This window comes from Nyctereutes procyonoides, unplaced genomic scaffold (genome assembly GCF_905146905.1).
Source record: "Nyctereutes procyonoides isolate TBG_1078 unplaced genomic scaffold, NYPRO_anot_genome, whole genome shotgun sequence".
NCBI classification, from domain to species: Eukaryota; Metazoa; Chordata; class Mammalia; order Carnivora; family Canidae; genus Nyctereutes; species Nyctereutes procyonoides.
Window position 1 is genome coordinate 62,668,320 of NW_026575126.1, and position 17,803 is coordinate 62,686,122.

Consider the following 17,803-nt stretch of genomic DNA (forward strand, 5'->3'; position numbering starts at 1 on the left):
TACTGTGCATACAGCAGAAAGACACTTGGCCAGCCAGGAGCATGCCCATCTGAGCAGGGAATGGGGCTAGGGGCTGTGCTGTCACACAGCAGCCCCCACAGTGAGAGTGCGGTGAACACTCAATGTTCATGTGACTGGTTACCTCAGCAGAACTTTCCTAAATGAGCAGGAACTGGTTAGTGGTTCTCTCCCAACAGCTCTGAAGCAGTTTAGGTTTTGCTTATCATTTCCAGAGGCACAAGCATGGAATGACGTGGGTCACTTCAGCTTTGCAAAAGCAGATCAATGAAACTTTGTTTGACTCAACTGTTTGACTCAAGGTTTGTCTCTGTTTGTTCTGGGTTTTAGCAATTCTCCCCTTTTGCTGGTCATATCAGTGAGGTTCTTTCTTTGCCTTCTGACTTTCGACTGAATCTTCAGGCTGGAGGGTCGTGATGTCACATCTTCATCATTTCTGTGGTTCTTGTTGACTTCATCCAGGTGTCTGGTTCTAATGGACACTGTTTGGCACATGGGTGGCTGCCATCAGCATTCATACCCAGAGAGTGTGCAGCATCCTGGAGAAGCCAGTATGATGACAGTAAGGAGGACAATAAGCAGGATGGAAAGGTTCCCCAGAGCAGAGTTCCCCAGGAGACAACATGCCACGAATCAAATACATTCAATGATTACAATTGTTTGAAGTTACTTACAAAGGCACATGTAATGTGTTAGCAATCACTCAGCCTCACAATTACTCAGAACAGGGCAAATGAGGCCATTGTACTTTAGGAGCCAATGCCACAGGTGGGCTTCCACCTAAGTCAGGTATGGTTTGAGCAATCAGGTAATTTAATGACAGACATTTCTATGCAAACACAAGAAAAACAAAGGTTATTCCTTCAAGGGAATTGTAAGTTCAGTCTCTGAGTTTGGAGAGCAGCCACTTGAGTTTCTAGGTGTTGGGTTTGGAGCATCTCCAGAGGGGGCGAGAACAGGCAGTAGTGATCTGACCCATTTTCCTGGTTTGCAGCGTGATCTTTCTGAGCAGCCACATATCAGCACCAGTCATTTTGGAGACTCTCCATACATGAGTCATTGTGATTTCTCTGAAGTTGATATCAGGTTGTCAAGCTTTCGCTTGCATAGCTTTGGGAAAAGGAGGGTTTTCGTTTCATAGAGATTCCAAGTCAAGAGAATGGGAGAATTAGAGATGTTAGTTTGGAGAATTCTATCCAAGTTTTGGAGGAAACTAGAATTGATGATCTAGCCCAGTTTATAGGTATAAAACAATATCTCAAAGACAAGAAACAGCACTAGAATCTGATATCCACAAAGACGTATTATTGAAACATATTTTTCTCCCTATAATCATCCTCCATTTCTATCAAAGATAACCATAGTAAGACTAATTCATTTGCAAATTAAGACTAGTTTTAACACACTCAGTCTGATTATTTATACAAGTGCACAAAAATAGTGATTGATCACATAGGTGCTTGTAGGTTTGTTTTGCTGGAACTTTTCACAAGAAAACTCAGATTGGACTTTCAAGAGCCTGTCCAGACCAGGAAGCCAAGCCAGTTATGTCCTGTTAGGGGGAAAAGATTCTTATTGAACTTATGCAAACATGAATATTGTTAAAAATAAGAATATTTAACAAGAATTTCCTGAATTCTAGAGAGATCATATGGGGAGAAAAAGAAACACATTTCAACCTCTGTTGCAAAGATACACTTTACCAAATTGTTGTACACCATAGATAGCTTAAGACAGAGGAGAAATGGGGTCCTTTACACCCAGAAAACAAGACGTGAAAGAACTAACAATGTTGTAAACGAGGTGATCCTAATTATAGTCATCTCCTTTGTTTTTTTTTTAAGATTTTATTTATTTACTTGAAAGGGGAAGAGAGAGTATGAGGGGGGATTGAGGTGGGCAGAGGCAGAGGGAGAAGCAGACTCCTCATCAAGGAGGCAGCCTGACTTGGGGGCTTGACCCCAGGACTCTGAGATCATGACCTGAGCTGAAGGCAGACACTTAACCATCTGAACCACCTAGGTGCCCCGTTCAGTGTTTTGTAATTAATTCTTGCTTTGCCTCATCTTGGGTTAGTGGCTTTATGAATCAATTAGTTTTCCATGAAAAGTTTTAGAAGTTCTCGCTCAGTTCAGTGCTACGGTCTTGAGGTTATCAGAAGAGCTGCATTCTAGAGTGCTTGTCAGGATCACTCCTGGGAATGTCTTTGAAAAGAAGGCATTTTTGCAAGAACAGTTTTGCAAAAGCATCAGAGTAAAACAATAAGAGTCTGTAAATGGTAACAGACTTAGAGTGGCCATGGTTAAAGATCTGTGAGAGTTCATTATAACACCATTGACAAGGAAGTTTGTTTTTTTTCTGTGACATATATTTTAATACAATAACTAGAATTATGACTAATAACATTGTAGCAGTACATGTCAGGTTTTTAAGAATCTCATAGAATATCTGGAATGAACATATTATTAACAAAAAATTATACAAATGTAAGCTAAAGGGTTATCATCACTTATTACACGATGCTTCCCATGTAATGTAATATATCAAATAAGCCTAATTAGTTCGGAATTCCTGTTATAAGGAGAAAGAACAAATCTTTTGAGATCGTCCAGGGATGCTTTTAAAAATCCCAAAGTTAGTTTGAGGTTAAAAAAAAAAACTTCATTTAGAATTTGATTTTTGAGAAGTTTGTCAAAGATATCCAAAGGATATCAAATAGGATCATAGTTCACTGTGAAAACACTACATAGTTATCCATTGGCACCAGAGTGATGATTAAAAATTTCAAAGGCAAATACAGAAAGTTACAGAGTTGTAAAAATGACCTTAATTCTTTTAATAGAGAAGACTCAGTTATTTTTCTAGGTAATCAAAGACTTAGTAAAGCACAGGAAAATTATATTCATAAAATACAGAATTTTTGTTTCATAGGCAGATTACATCAAAAGTAAAGAAAAACCTTTATTTATAACTTATGATTAGGGGTATGCCTGAGTGGCTCAGTGATTAATCATGTGCTTTGGGTTCAGGTCATGATTCCAAAGTCCTGGATCCAGTCCCACATTGCACTCCCTGCAGGGAGCCTGCTTCTCCCTCTCCCTATGTCTCTGCCTCTCTCTGTGTCTCTCATAAATAAATATAATTTCTGGTTAGGAGTGGACTGATAACCTAAAATATTTTTGTGACTTTAACAGAGCAAAAAAACAAATTCTAATTTTGTATCGGTGTACTTTTGATATTAAAAATCTGTTTTTTTAAATTTTAAGTGGCTCCATGCCCAACATGGGGCTTGAATTCATGACCCTGAGATTAAGAGTCACTCACTCTACTGACTGAGCCAGGCAGACATCCCCTAAAATTCTTTTTTTGGAAGTTAAATAATCCATTCCAATCTTAGACTATTTAACCACACATTAAATTGCTTTTTCAAGATCTTTTTCCACAAACCTCTTGCAATTTTCTGTATCCCTTTAGGTTTTTCCTATCTTTTTCCTTTGTTATTCCAGAATAATCATTTAACTTTAAGACAAAATTACTCTTTTTCCCTTACTAACCCCCCCGAAAACCAAAACCTAAAACAAAACAATAATAACAAAACCCATGTCTTTTATACCTTTTCTTGTTCAAATCCCATTAAGGGACAATGGAATGCACTCTGATTGGCACAAGCAGAAGCTGCTAAAAGACAAAAGGAGTACAAAACACAGTTCCAAAAGGGTCCTTACAGGATGGGACACACAGAGAGAATGTTTCATAAAATCCCTCTGGCCATCTGGGCAGGAATGCACAATAAAGGTGGAGAGCTTAGAACACCATAGAGCAGAGCTGAGATCCCAGAGACTCACCCTCAAACTGCTGGGTTGATGAGAAAGTGGTGAGCTGAGTGGGCTCTGTGGGTGCTGAGACCTGTTTGCAGAGCAGCCTTGGAGTCATTGTGTGTGTGTGTACGTGGTTGGGGGGGTGTTCTTTTTTTTTTATCCCACTTCTGACACCATGATATGTGAAGTTCTCATGTACCAGAAGTAAAACAACAAATCAGTAGGACTTACTTAGTTAGCTGTGCACACAGCAGAAAGACACTTGGCCAGCCAGGAGCATGCCCACCTGAGCAGAGAATGAGGCTGGGGGCTGTGCTGTCACGCAGCAGCCCCCACAGTGAGAGTGTGGTGAACACTCATTGTTCATGGTGACTGGTTACCTCAGCAGAACTTTCCTAAATGAGTGAGAACTGGTTAGTAGTTCTCTACCCACAGCCTTGGAGTGGTTTAGGTTTTGCTTATCATTTCCAGAGGCACAAGCATGGAATGACGTGGGTCACTTCAGCTTTGCAAAAGCAGCTCAATGAAACTTTGTTCGACTCAACTGTTTGACTCAAGGTTGGTCTCTGTTTGTTGTGGATTATTACGGAGGGGTCCCCTCCACAGACTGTCCTCCACCTAGCATGGGACCAGAACGCCCCCTCTGTGACCCAGGGCACTGTTCTGGGCCTGCCTTTGCAACCACGAGCTGGACCTGTTCCCCAGGTCCCTGAACCTGGGAGCCCTTCACACGGAGGCCCTGGGCCAAAGCTGTTCATCACCATTCCTGTAGAAGAGAAATAATTCTCTTTGACCATTTTAAAAAAGATTTTATTTATTCATCCATGAGAGACACACAGATAGAGGCAGAGACATAGGCAGAGGGAGAAGCAGGCTCCCTGCAGGGGCCCCAGTGTGAAACTCCATCGCAGGTCCCCAGAGATCATGACCTGAGCCGAAGGCAGACCCTCAACCTCTGAACCGCCCAGGCGTCCTTCTTTACCCATTTCTTGACCAAAAAAGAGAAATCAAAGGACAGATGGGGATGTCCATGGCGGGGACGGGGGCAATGCCAGTTGCCCCTTCCTCACTGGCAGGGCATGGTACGAGGAGGTTGCCCTCCCCGATTAGACCCCACGACCCTGGCCTCTGGCAGTAGCGTCTAGCGCACTGTCCCCCAGGACGAGAACTCCAGCTGGATTCCCAGGTGGAGCCCCCTGCCCCCAAGCTGGGCTCCCGCTGGGACCACCCCTGGGGACGGCGGAGTCTCCCGAGGGTCCAGTGGGGCTGAGGGGATGCGCGCGAGGCCGGCTGGGAGAGGCGAGCAGCGCGGCCGGCGCGCACGGCTGTGGGAACCGGGGGAGCTCTTGGCTCAGCTCCCTCACCGGGGACGACCGCCACCACGCGGGGCGCGCGGCACCTGCGCGCACAGGTGCAGCCCTCGGCGGCGCTCGGGCGGGCGCGGGCGGGCGCGGGGCGGGCGCGGGGCGGGCGCTGGGCGGGCGCTGGAGCGGCGGGCCGCGGCGATGGGCGGAGCCCGGGCCGCGGCGGGAGGTGGGCGGGGCCGGGCCGTGGGCGGGGGCCGGGGGGCGGGGCCGGGCCCGCGAGCGGCGGGCGGCGGGCGGGGCCGGGCGGCGGCGGCGCGCAGTGGGCGGGGCGGCGTGACGCGCGCCGACGCCGATCCCGGAAGCGGTGTCAGATGCTGGGGAGCCGGGCGGGCGGGCTGGCGGCGGGCGGCGGGCGGCGGGGGGGACTTGTTGTTCTTTGCGAAGTCGGAGCCCCAGCGCGCGGCGGAGGCGGCGGCCGAGGGGAGCGCGAGAGTGAGCGCGAGCGCGAGGAGAGCGCGTGCCCGCGAGGAGCCGCCGCGCGCCCGCGCCCCCCGCGCGACGCCAGGTGAGGAGCGGCCGGGCCGGGCCGAGTGGGCCGGGGCCGGGGCCGGGGCCGGGGCCGGGGCCGGGCCGGCCGGGGGCGGGCCGGGGCCGGGCGGGCGGGGCCGCGCGCCGCTGAGTCACGGCGGCCTCGGCGCGGCCGCGAAGTTGGGCGGGACCCCGAGACCCCGGCCCGCGCACCTGCCGTCAGGTGCCGCGCGGGCCGGGACGCCTGCCCCTGGGGCCCCGGAGCGCTCTCCCGATCCCCGGGCCGCCCCGAGCCCGAGCGGGAGGCTGGGGGCCCCGCGGGGGGGAGCCCGGGGCGTGCGGGCGGGCCCGGCGCTCCTCGTCCAGCCCTCTCCGCCGGCGGTGCCTTTGGCCCCGAGATCCGCTCGGAGGCGGGAAGGCGGGGGCGAAAATACAGGCCACGTGCAGGGGAGCGCGTGGTGGCGCGGGGCCGACCCGGCCGGGGCCGCCCTGCCAGGCGGGGGCTGCCCACCCGCGCTGGGGGCGCGGGCGGGGGCGGGGGGGACAGGACGAGGGGACTCAGGACCGCTGCCACGTTCGGAGCAGCTGACCTGCCAGGGGTTCCCCGGAGGCAGGCCTTGGGGTGGGAGCTCTGAGTGGGGAGGGGGCACTTCCCCCAAACCCCGCGGCCTCACCTTCCTCGTCTGCGAATGGGGGTCTCCATCCCTCCCAGGTCCGCCTACCCGCGTCCACTGCCCCCGCCCCGGGAACCTCGGAGGGCTACGGGGTGGGGGGGTGGGGGAGGGTCCCCCCTACCTGGGTCTACCTTAGGCAGAGCTGATGGCTTTGCCTTGGGCGTCTCGTGCTGTCCCGGCCAGCCACGTGCTGTGGAGTGCTTTCACAAAGCAGAACACAGTCGTGGAGCGTTGATGTTTTGGGGGTGCTGGAAGTTCCCTGCTCTGCTCTGCGTTAATGATTATGCTCTTGTTTACCTTTCCCGCTGCTCTCTGGTCGGGCAGCCCTGCTTCCCCGCTGGATGGTTAGTGCGGAAGATCCCTACACGCAGATGGGGTCCGTGGCTTCCTGGGTCGGCGTGACTTGGACGCCCTCCCCTCCCCCCTCTCCCCTCCCCTTTATGGGCACTGGAGATTTAGCTGTTACAGCCCTCCCAGCACAGGTATAGCTCGACGGAGTGCCGCACTCCACCGTGTGCGCTGGGCCTCTCCAAGCACCATGCCTTCTGGGATGGGGCTCCTTAAAGAGTGTCTGTCCACTCGGGTGGGAGGGGTCTGAGAAGTGGAAGGTGGGCTGTGCCGGTGGGTGAGGCACACCTAAACCTCTCTTGCATTGTGGGTAGTTGACATCTTTTGCAGAACTTCCCTCAGGAGGTAACCCAGTAGCAGTGTTTTGAGTTTGAGCTGGTGGGGGTGGGGGTGGGGGTGGGGGGAGGAGGGAGGTCTGCTTTTAGAACTTAACCCGGTCCTCCTGTGGTTCCAAAATAAAGTTTACTGACCCAGGAACACAAAGCAAGACTTCTCTTTGGAGTGCCTTTGCGTCTGTGTTTGAGCATAGCTGGACTTTAAGGGATGTGGTCCAAGTTCAGCCCCACTCACTTTCAAGGTGGTTGCTAAAAATGGGAGTCGAATTGGGGCTACTGGGGAAGTCACTGCTGTGGCTTGCTTCGTTCCAGCCCTGTCTCCAGGGCCCGGGAGGTCTGCAGTGAGGTGGCTTTCCCAACCCACCTTCGTCCGCCCAAGTGTCTGCTGCCCCACACGCCGGCTCTCTTGGAGCTCCAATAGCTGGAGAGTCTGTTTACTGTCTCAGGAGCCGAGAAGAAGGCCTGCCTGGTCCCGAGTCTAAAGGTTTCTGGAGTGGACTTTCTGGCTTTAGGGTCCAGTCCACACGGGAAATGGAACCCGGGCAGCTGTGAGCGTTCTCTGTGTGGCTGCTCCTCAGAGCAGTAAACAGTGACTCACCCTCCCCTCTGCTCCCCGCCTCCCTGCTCCCTGCTGATGGAAGATGCATTGCTCCCGTGTTTACTTTTGCTTTTTGTAAGTCCCAGACTCGTCATGTTTCCTCTTTCTTACAGTTTCAGGAAATTGAAAGTGTTGTCTTAAAATCATAGAACTTTAGAACAGGTAGAGATACATGGTAGGGATCATGCAGTCCACGCCCCACCCCCACCCCCTCCCGCTTTAGATGAGGGCCCCAAGCCTGAAGCCTCCTCACCTGGCCTGTAGCGCCAGAGTCTGACACCCGGGGTCTGGGGTAGCACCCTGCCTGCTTTTCTGTGTCACATGGGCTGCCCTGGACGAGGGGTGCCCCAGAGCCCCCTCCCTTCAGTGCAGTGCTCACGTGTGGTTAGGCAGCATGCCTCTCACTTGCTGGAAGTTGAGGGGAACAGGTGTAGTTAAGAACATCCCCTGCTTTCCTTCCAGCGAGGGGAGCAAGCCTCGGACAGAGAGACCAGGACCGAGTCTTGGGCTCAGCCCTTGATTTATGCTCACCAGAGGGTGCCCGCCTGCCACAGGGAGGGCAGGAGGGGGCTTTCTGGTGCAGTAGGGGTTGAGGGAGGAGGGCAGGAGCACTGATTGTGGGGGCCCTAGAAGGCAGAGCTGGAGGCCTGGAAGGCGACAGGTAGCCAGGGAGCAAGGGGCTCAGGAGGGCCTTTGGGCAGGTGGTGGTTCTTCCTATCCTGGGGCCTACATTGGAGGGACCAAGGTCCAGATGGAAGTAGCCGAGGCCTGAGCCAGGTGCTGCTGGAGGGCTGGAGCATCTGCAGGGAGGAGGGCTGAGGCCAGCAGGTGGACGTGGAAGGAGCAGTGAGGCCTTGGGGACATGAATTGCATGCTGGGACATCAGCTGAGCTGGAGACTGGGAAGCAGGGCAGGTGTGGGGACAGGGTGCATCTCTGGGGCTTGTCAGACACACCGGCTCTTTAACCTTGGCTGGACATGGAGGTTGGGGCTGGTTGACCCCCTGGGCAGCTGTGGAGCGAACAGAAGCGCAGAGGGGAGCCTGGAGACAGGACGACCACCCAGAGGGGTACCAGGGCAGCGAGGGGCCAGGGCGTGGTCCAGGAGGTGAGGCATTCGGCCTGCTGTCAGCTTAGCAGCCGCCTGAGTCACCTCTGGACAGAGCCAGGATGACACAGCTTCCTCAAACTGCAAACGCAAGGTGACCAGACGTCCTCCGAGCCAGGCAGACAGTCATGTCTTGCCGGAGGGCGGCCAGCCAGGGCCAGCCTGCAGGCTGGGTGTGGGCCGGGCTGGTGGGGTGCACCCCACATTGAGGGGAGTCCAGCGGGAGGTGTGCGCCCTCCTGGTCCTGGGACCCATCTTCAGTTGGTTGAGGCATCTGCTTGGAGGGCAAGCTGGCTGTGTTAACCTGTGTTCATGGGACAGTTGACTCCTGTGCCCCACTGTGCAGCTGGGAGCTTAGCTTTGGGCCCCCTGTGAGAAGGGCCCCAGTCCTCCAGGACACAGGCAGTCACGTCACGGTGACTTCGGGCTTTGGGGTTTGCAGCCACCCAGGTGAGTCAGGTGCTGTTTTGCTGCTCAGAGTGGAGATCTGCTCGAGGACAGAACCCCCTCCCTCCCTCCCTGGACCTGACAGCCACAGAGCCCTGGGAACACAGGCTCAGAACAGCTGGGGTGCTGAATGGGGGCAGGCACGAGGAGTGGCAGTGGCCTTCACTCCACACTGAGCAGGGGCAAGTGTTTTGAGACCCCACTCTGCTGGAGGCCAGAGATTCGGCTTCCTGCACGTGAGGCTTACGGTGTAGGTGGGTCTCACCAAGGGGAGCATTAGAACCCTGTGAGACTCCAAAGCCCCAGGCCATTGTGCCCAATAGCCACCCGGCTTTACTGGTGAAGCAAACGTCCCCCTGGGGCCCTGAATCTGGGTCCAGTGCAGAAAGGGCCAGAGCACCCTGGGGCCAGCCTGGACTGCAGTTGCCCCAGGTGAGCAGAATGGGACAGTGGGCAAGCAGTAGACATATGCTGGGGGCATGGAGGGTCTGAGGCCCTGGCCTCCAGCTCACCTGCCCCTGGAAGGGCTGTCCTGGACTGTTGAACCTGGACGACCTGCCTATTCTTGGTGGGGCCCAGAAAGGAGGGCAGGCTCTGGCTCCCTAACTTGTTCCAAACGGCCATCCCCAGACTTGACGTACATCTAGGCTGCTGGTATGTCTGTTTTTGTTTGTTTTAAGGGCGAATGGTCTTTCCCTGGACTTTGTGTAGATAGACACGAGAATAGAGTTTCCGGCTTTGGGTTGAAGACTAAGCTCTTCAGTTAGAAAAGCAGTCACCAGAAAGGTGTTCCAAATTATAATACAGCACAGCCTTCCTTGACCAGCAGCGTCTCAAGGGCTGCGGGACATGGGCGTCCTTACCCTCACTTGCTGGGCAGGCATGCGCGCCACAGAGGTTCAGACCCACCTCCCGGGATCCCTGCCTGGCTCTGGCCATTGGGCTGCTCGGGTGACTTTACTGGAATTCAGAAAAGCCTGTGGAGAGAGATGAGCACTCCGTCCACTCATGGCGGTTTTGTTAGCAGTGACGGGAGATGATGGCCGGAGTGTCATCCTGTGCAGCTGTCGGAGAGTCGTGGGGTGGTCCTGGTCCTGACCTGTTGCTGGTGCGGTGGCACTGGTATCGAGCCTGCTGTGGAAAGGAAGGAGGGCCACCTTACCAGCACTCCGCCCGCCTGGCCTATCAGGGCCGAGGTCTCTAACCCCGGCTGGGGTCCAGCCCAAGACCATAACACAGTCCCTCCTGCGCTCTGGTGGTTCAGTCATTTATAAATACATGTTTTAGGGCAGTTGTTTTAAAATCAGTTGTTTTACAAACTTGGACAGGTATGAAACCTCTCTCTGAACCTATTGCCAAAAGCAAACTGTTAGGGTTTTTTTTGCCTTTTGTGTTTGAAGTGACTTTAGTTCACTACTGCATATATGTTGTATAGCTTGGCAGAGGGGAATGATGGTGCTTTGTTTGTCTGTATACTGAACTCAGGAAAGCAGGGCAGTGCCTGGCCAGCCCTGTGCTCCTGGATCTGGGTCCCTGGCACTGTGGCCCTGGGGCTGTGAGGTGCCTCTGGGGGCAGACTGCTGGGTGCTGGCAGGGCAGGCAGACAGTTGTGCTTTCCAGCAGCTGGAGGAGACTTCCAGTCGAGTGGGTGCCTCAGGAGGGGGCGGAGGCTGAGATTTGGGTCCTCCTGAGGCAGTGGGGTTGTGTCTGCGAACAGAAGGCCCTGGACAGTGTTTGCTCTTACCTGGGACTTGCCCACCTGTCCCCAAGTCTCTGGCTTCTCAGGGGTTTCCTGGTATGGACCCTAGCCCCCTGGGGGTTGAGTGGAGCCCCCAATCTCCTTGGCGTCCCCCACTCGGCCCAACTGAGGCCTCAGCAAGCTGCACAGAAGCCTGGGACCCCTGGTTCCGATCCCCTCATTTCAGAGAAAGAGCCTGAGACCTACAGAGAGAAGAGCTTTACTGGGTTTTCCCCCAACCTTGTCTCAAGGCGATGATCACCTCCGCGTGTACTCTCCCGTTGAACAGGTGGTCTGAAACCAGCAGGGAGTCCCCAGGGGTCAGACTGCAGCGTGGCACCATCCCACAGAGAGAGGCGTCCCTTCTTGCTTGGACCCCAGGTGGGCTTGGGGCCACTCTTCTCCCACCTCTGCTGAGGCGCTCATCTGTATCCTGTCCCCAGAAGGCCAGGGAGGTGGGTGGGTGGGTTCAGAGCTGGTAGACATGGGGCTTTGCCCAGGTGACCTTGACCTTGCAGACTTAGCCAAGGGACCCTGAGGGGGCCTGTGCAGACAGAGAGGAGGGGCCGAGCCCTTGGAGCGCCGTGGCCCAGTCCTGTGCCCATCCTGGTTACCTGGACATCCCACCTTGCCTGTCATGGAGGGCAGGTCCCCAGAGGAGGTGTACCTGCCCTGACCGAAGCCCTTTGTGGCCTTGGGTGCTGGCTGAGCTGGCCCCTCACTGATGGTGAGGGAGAGAAGCCCCTGCTGGTCGGGGTCTGAGCGGAGGTCCCTCCTTTTCTGGGGCCTCCCTTTTCTCATCAGGCAGGCTGGGCGGTCCGTGCAGGGTGGGAGGGCTTTAGGTCTGTGGGAATGTGAGCTCCTCACTCTGTAAACAGCTGTGACTCACCGCACAGCTATGCCCTGGCAGCTCCAGGCCCTTGTGCGCTGACGTGTGCTGGAATGGCACCCGGCCACCCCTCCTGTGCCCGTGGAAAAGTTTCTCATGGCTCTCCCAGCTGCCTGGCTTCTGCTGGCCCTCCAGGTGGCTTCTCTAGCTCGGCTTTGACCCCAGCACCTGGAGGGAGGGACACTCGTTGTGCCCCCCACCCCCCAACACCACAAATGCCGGGGGTCAGGCTGCTGTCAGGAAGCAGCTCCTGTGTCCCTGCCGGGATCACCCCATGCTGCTGTGTCTGCGTATCTGTCTCATGCACACGTGTGGGGGGTGCGGAGGAGACCAGGGCCCCCAAGGGTGTGCCTGGTCTCAGCCCTGCTGCTGTCCTGCTCTCCATCATCCATCATTAGTGCCCGGGAGAGTGGCTGTGTTGCCAGGGCTGACTGGGGGTCCAGTGGCCTGGGTGCTGAGACCCTCTGGGAGCAGCAGGCAGGAGCAGTGGGGGGACAAGTCTAGGCTGTGCTGCACTCGGGGTCCCAGGGCCATGCGTGAAGGAAGGCGGGGTAGAGTCACCCACCGAGTCCCACTCGCCCTGGAGATGGAGGCTTTGGTGCAGCTCCTTCTCTGGGGCCTGCCCCCTCCCCCGCCATGCATTTTTCTCATGTTCTCTCTGCTCAGTTCACTTTACCTGGCGTTTGGAATGTGGACCCTGGTCCCTAACCCAACGACAGAGTGTGCTGGCAACTCTAGAACCCCTTCCCCTCATCCTCCCCAGCCAGCCGCCAGGGCACACGGATTTGTTTACTGTCCCACAACCTGTGATGTCTGCACCCGCCTGCCCAAAGCCATTGTTGCTGTGGGCTTCTCTGTTTCCATGACGACCATCAAGGGTTGGCTACTTCCCAAGGTCGCCATGGCAACTATCAGAGGGGAATCATGCTTGGGATGCTTTGGCTGGCTTTTTCATGAATGATTAGAATGTGTGACACAATGCAGACGCGAAAACTAGAAGGGCGGGCAGCGGTGGGGGCTGGCGGGCGCCGGGGACGACTCCCGCCAGACAGTCGATGAGCTCGTGCGGTGGCGGCTCCCCACCTCCTGGATCCTGCCCTGGCCAGTGTAGGGAGCCCCCGCCCACCTCATGGGCCTCAGGTCATGGCTGTAGGGCAGCCCAGGTGGGGGTGGTGATGCCACAGCTGCAGTGCTCTTTGCGGAGGTAGGTCTGCTAGGGAGGGCGGGGCCCCGGCGGGTGGGGGCTCCACCCGTCCCTTGGGGTGTGCTCTCCGAAGGAGCCCTTCCTCTTTGGAGCCAGGCTAGGTCAGGGGTACCGGGGGCTCTTGCCAGGGCAGGGTGCCATCCTGGGGGCAGCAGTGCCCTTCAGGTGCTGGGTGTGGCTGTTCCCTGGTGGGAGCTTTGCTGCTGCGCACTCTGGCCCTTAAACGTGCAACCTGTGCCTGGTGGGTGCAAGCGTCTCAGCTCAGAGGGAGTGAGGACAGGCAGCAACAGCTGCTCTGGTGCCCCCCCCCCCCGACCCTGGCAGCATAGGCCTGGTGGGCAGGGGAAGCACAGAACAGCCGTGTAGCTGCCAGGCGCTGGGCCAAGGTGGGTCTGGGTGACTTGGTGGTCTGATGCTGGAGTGGGGGGTGTGGCCAGGATGCCGACCCTTCGGCAAGTCCCTCAGGCCTGGCTGGCTCCCATCTTTTGGGATGACTCGGAACGAGGAGCTGAGCCTCCTTGGAGCATCTATACGGTGGGGATGTCCCCACCTCAGGTCACTTATGACGACAGCAGGTCCCATCCCCAGCCTGGCCAGAACCTAACCTTGCTCACTTTTGTGTTCTTATGTGATCTTGTAGTTCCAATTTCCAAGGCCTTCTGTTCGGGTGACGTGCCCAGGTTATGACGACTAATCCCAAACCAAACAAGGGGTTAAAGGTAAGTGGGACTAGGGGTGAGCAGACCCTGTTTCTGTCCTGAGCTCAGACCCCAGCAGCCCCTCTTTCCCAGGATTGCCCTGAGTGTGAGGAAGGAAGTCCCACCCCCTGGAATAGAGTGTGTTTGTGGGGGCTGTTGGCTAGAGGAGGTGTCACAGAGCGGTGGTGACAGAATTGAGGGTTGTGGCCACGGGAGATGCCAGCTCTGACATCCGGGGGATCGCTCCTTGGGAGGGTGAGGTGTAGGAGCGGATCCCCAGATCTCTGTTGGCTTGGATGTGCTCATCACCCCGGCACCCGGGCGTGGGCAGTGTGGCCTTCATCCCCTAGAACCCCTGGCAAGGCAGCACGTGTGAATGGTGACGCTCCAGCTCCCAGGGCCTGGCTCCGACTGTACGCAGTGCGTGCTGCCTCCCAGGCCCACCCAGCTTCTGAGGCCGGTAGCCTGTGCTCTTGGTTGGTTGTCTCATCCTGGGAGCAGAGCTGGGTCTGGCACGAGAGGGAACTCTGAGCATTTGTGGTGAGCCGTGCACACCCACACCCCTTCTGAGGGCCCACTAGGTCAGAGGGGTGTGGAAGGATGGGCTGCCGTGCCTTCCTGCTCCTCACCTACCTGTGTCCATCCCACCCCCCGGCACTGGAGCTTCACAGAGGGCGGCATGCACGTGGGCCATGGCCTTGCAGGGTCTGGGTAGCCAGTGGGAACCAGGTGAGGGTCAGGTGTAGCCAGTGACCCCCATCACAGAGCCACAGAGCCACCTGCATTCTACTGTGTGTGTGGTGTCAGGTGACCCCACAGGGACCACCCCCAATCCATGATGGAGGAGTGAAGGCCAGCCTGGGCGGCAGAGGCGGTGCTGCCAGGTTTTTCTGCTGCCCGGAACCAGGCTTTGTCCCAGCGTAGACACACTGAGCCAGCTCTGGGGGCCCACTGTGGCAAGTCCTTCCTGCCGCCCCCCTACGGCACCCCCGCGTCCCTGTGCTGACCCCTGTGCTGTGGCCCCTGCAGGTCAAGAAGGAGGCGGGCGAGAACGCCCCGGTGCTCAGCGATGACGAGCTGGTGTCCATGTCGGTGCGGGAGCTGAACCAGCACCTGCGAGGCCTCACCAAGGAGGAGGTGGTCCGCCTGAAGCAGCGCCGGCGCACGCTCAAGAACCGCGGTTACGCCGCCAGCTGCCGCATCAAGCGCGTGACGCAGAAGGAGGAGCTAGAGCGGCAGCGGGTGGAGTTGCAGCAGGAGGTGGAGAAGCTGGCTCGAGAGAACAGCAGCATGAAGCTGGAGCTTGACGCGCTGCGCTCCAAGTACGAGGCCCTGCAGACCTTCGCCCGTACCGTGGCCCGTGGGCCTGTCACCCCCACCAAGGTGGCCACCACCAGCGTCATCACCATCGTCAAGTCTGCCGAGATCTCCTCCACCTCCGTGCCCTTCTCAGCCGCCTCCTAGTGCCTGGCCGGGGGTTGGGCCTTGGGGTGCAGCAGCCCGGGTGCTGGGTGGGCAGGCGGACGGGTGGTGGGCATCCCTCTCATGCCCATCAGCGGTTCCCCTGGGGAGCAGACCCCCTAACACCTGAGCCCAAGTACAGACTCGTGGCGGGGACGAGGGTGCTGGCTAAAGATGGGGTCTTGTGAGACCGTGTGCTGCACGCCTTCCCACATGCGCACACATGCACACACGCACACACGCACCCACCTGGCCTTCCTTTGGGCCCTGCCAGCTCTCTCCAGACTGTCCTTTTCCAGGGGTGTGCATCTTGTGCCACTGGGAGTCGGGGTGTATGGAGGGAAGGTCCACAAGGTTCCTGGCCCCGTGGCCCAGATGGCAGGGCCTCTGTCTTCCACTGCCTCCAGGAGTGGCCTGCTGTCATCCACCAGCTGGTGCAGGAACCCCCTCGCTGCCCTGACTGAGCTCTGGTGCTCTAGGAGGAACCATTTGTCCCTGGTGACAAAAAGCACCATGACAGTGCTCTAGCCTTACCGGAGACAAAGGGAGGGCTGCCTGAGAGGCTGTGTGTGTGTGTGTGCCCCAGGACAGGCCTGCCATCACACCAGCGGTCACACCAGCACGCCAGCAGCACAAGGGCTGCAGGGGAGCGGCTTGGTGTGGCCTGTCACGTGTACCAGATTTCCGTGGGGGTTGCCGGCTTTCCCTCTGTTGGAGGGACCCCAGGGAGGTCCCCACTGAGGAGCAGTAGCTGCTGGGCGGGGAGCAGCCAGCCAGGGAAGGTGGAGCAGGTGCAGGAAGGGGTGGCGGGGCCTGGGGGTGGACGCGCGCAGGGGTTCTGTGTGGAATGGGGTGAGGTTGGCAGGGTCCTCGAGGGCAGGCTGTGGTTCTGCAGGAGGGGCTGGGTGGTGTGACAAGGGAGTTGACACAGGCATGGGGCCACCTCCCAAGGACCTGGGTGGTGTGTTGGTGCAGGGGACAAGGGGACACAGCCACCTTGGTGCTTCATCCTTACCTGGAACCTTCACCTGCTCTTTCTCCCCCCCCTTGGCACCCCTCATGACCTTGGTGATCCCTGCTGGGGCTTCCCTCCCCTGCAAGCCTCCTCCATTGATCATGGCTTCTGTGCTCCAAACTTGGACCGCCCCTTCCTGCCCCTGCTGGAGCCATGCCAGGGCTGCGGGGTTTGGGGGTGGTCTGTGAGTTCAAGCTCCCAGCTTCCTCCTGGCCCTGCCACCCGCCACCCACCACCTAGGGAGGAAGAGGACATGTGGCCCCAACGGCTGCATCCTCCTCTTGTGTCTGCTGTCAGGGGCGGCCGGAAGACGTCTGGGGCTCTGCAGCAGCATTGCCTTGTGGCCTTGGCTTGGCCTTGTCCTGGGGGAGGGTGAAGGGTCTTGGGCATGCTGGATCCTGACAGAGCAAAAGGCCCAGTGTATTTAAAAAAAAAAAAAAAAAAAGCTGTCAATACCATAGCCATGGTAGGTAATCCACATTGGATATCAATAAGGACCATGGGGAAATATTTAAAAGAGAGAAAAGTATATATATATATAAAATTATATACACATTTTATCGTACAGATTTTTCGTAACTTTTTTCCTGTTTTTACTGTAAATCCCTGATAGAGCAGAGCTGCAGTTTGGGTCGGGTGGGGGTGGGAGCCTATCACCCCCACCCCGGCTGCCCGCTGCTCCCCTCCGCATCCCGCCTGCCCTGGGGCCCCCTGTGTGCCCGCTCCCTGGGGGGCTGGGGGCCAGGGACGGAAGACCGGAGCATTCTCGCGCTTTTTCTTTCAGCTCACTGAGATTCCATTGTCACACGTTTAATATATGGATTTTTTTTTATTTAAGAGAAAAGGCAAGGACCTCTGTCCCTTGGGTTTGTCCCCTTGTCTCCTGTGCTTCAGACACACGGGTCCTTCCCGAGGGGGCAGTGCCTTCATCCGTCTGGGTGACAGGGCCTCCTGTGTCCTCGCCTCCATTGCTCGGCTGTTCCATTTCAATATTTATTTTTGTGCTGCTTTTATGGTATAAATTATTGAGAAGAGACCCCACGTTGTGGTCCTTGTTCGTTTGACACGTCTGCGCCTGCCCTGTCCCCTCACAGCCACCACCTAATTTATTGCTGTACATCTCTGCTGTGATGCTTTTGTACCTTTGCAATAAAGTTTTCTGGTTTCAGACCCGCCTGGTTTTGTGACTGGGGCTTTGGGTCAAGTCCCTGGGTGTGTGTGTGGGGGGGGGGGCGTTGGATGTGCTAGGCCACTGCACCCCCCTGCCCGTGTCCTGGCCCCCTGACCCCATCATCCTCACCTGCGGTGGGTCTCCTAGGTTTGGAGGGGGGGTGTCCATCAGGACAGCCTTGGGATGGGGAGGGGGTCAGGCAGGTGGACGCGGCTGGGCTGGCCTTGTGAATGGTGGGCACGATTCCTGAGTGTCCTGTCTGCCCTGACCAGGAGCCCCTGGCCCTTGAATGCGGATTGCTCCCCCCACCCCCCTGTTGGTATGTGCCCCAGTCTCAGGTCAGGTCTTGCAGGAGGTGGGAGTAGGGAGAGGGAAGGTTGATCTGGGGTGAATGAGATGCCTAAAGTAAGGGGGCGCTCCTGGAAGCCAGAGCCGAGGGCCTTCCCC

The 17,803-nt window shown here is 56.8% G+C and overlaps 1 protein-coding gene across 1 annotated transcript; it reads left to right on the plus strand.

Annotated features, from left to right (window-relative positions):
- The first annotated feature begins 5,545 nt into the window (after positions 1-5,545).
- On the plus strand, positions 5,546-17,353 carry MAFK (MAF bZIP transcription factor K). The gene is made up of 3 exons (XM_055340876.1): positions 5,546-5,708; positions 13,652-13,730; positions 14,739-17,353. Exons 2-3 carry the CDS (start codon positions 13,695-13,697, stop codon positions 15,171-15,173), a joined length of 471 nt encoding a protein of 156 aa, XP_055196851.1. The 5' UTR covers positions 5,546-5,708; positions 13,652-13,694; the 3' UTR covers positions 15,174-17,353.
- The last annotated feature ends 450 nt before the right edge of the window (positions 17,354-17,803 follow it).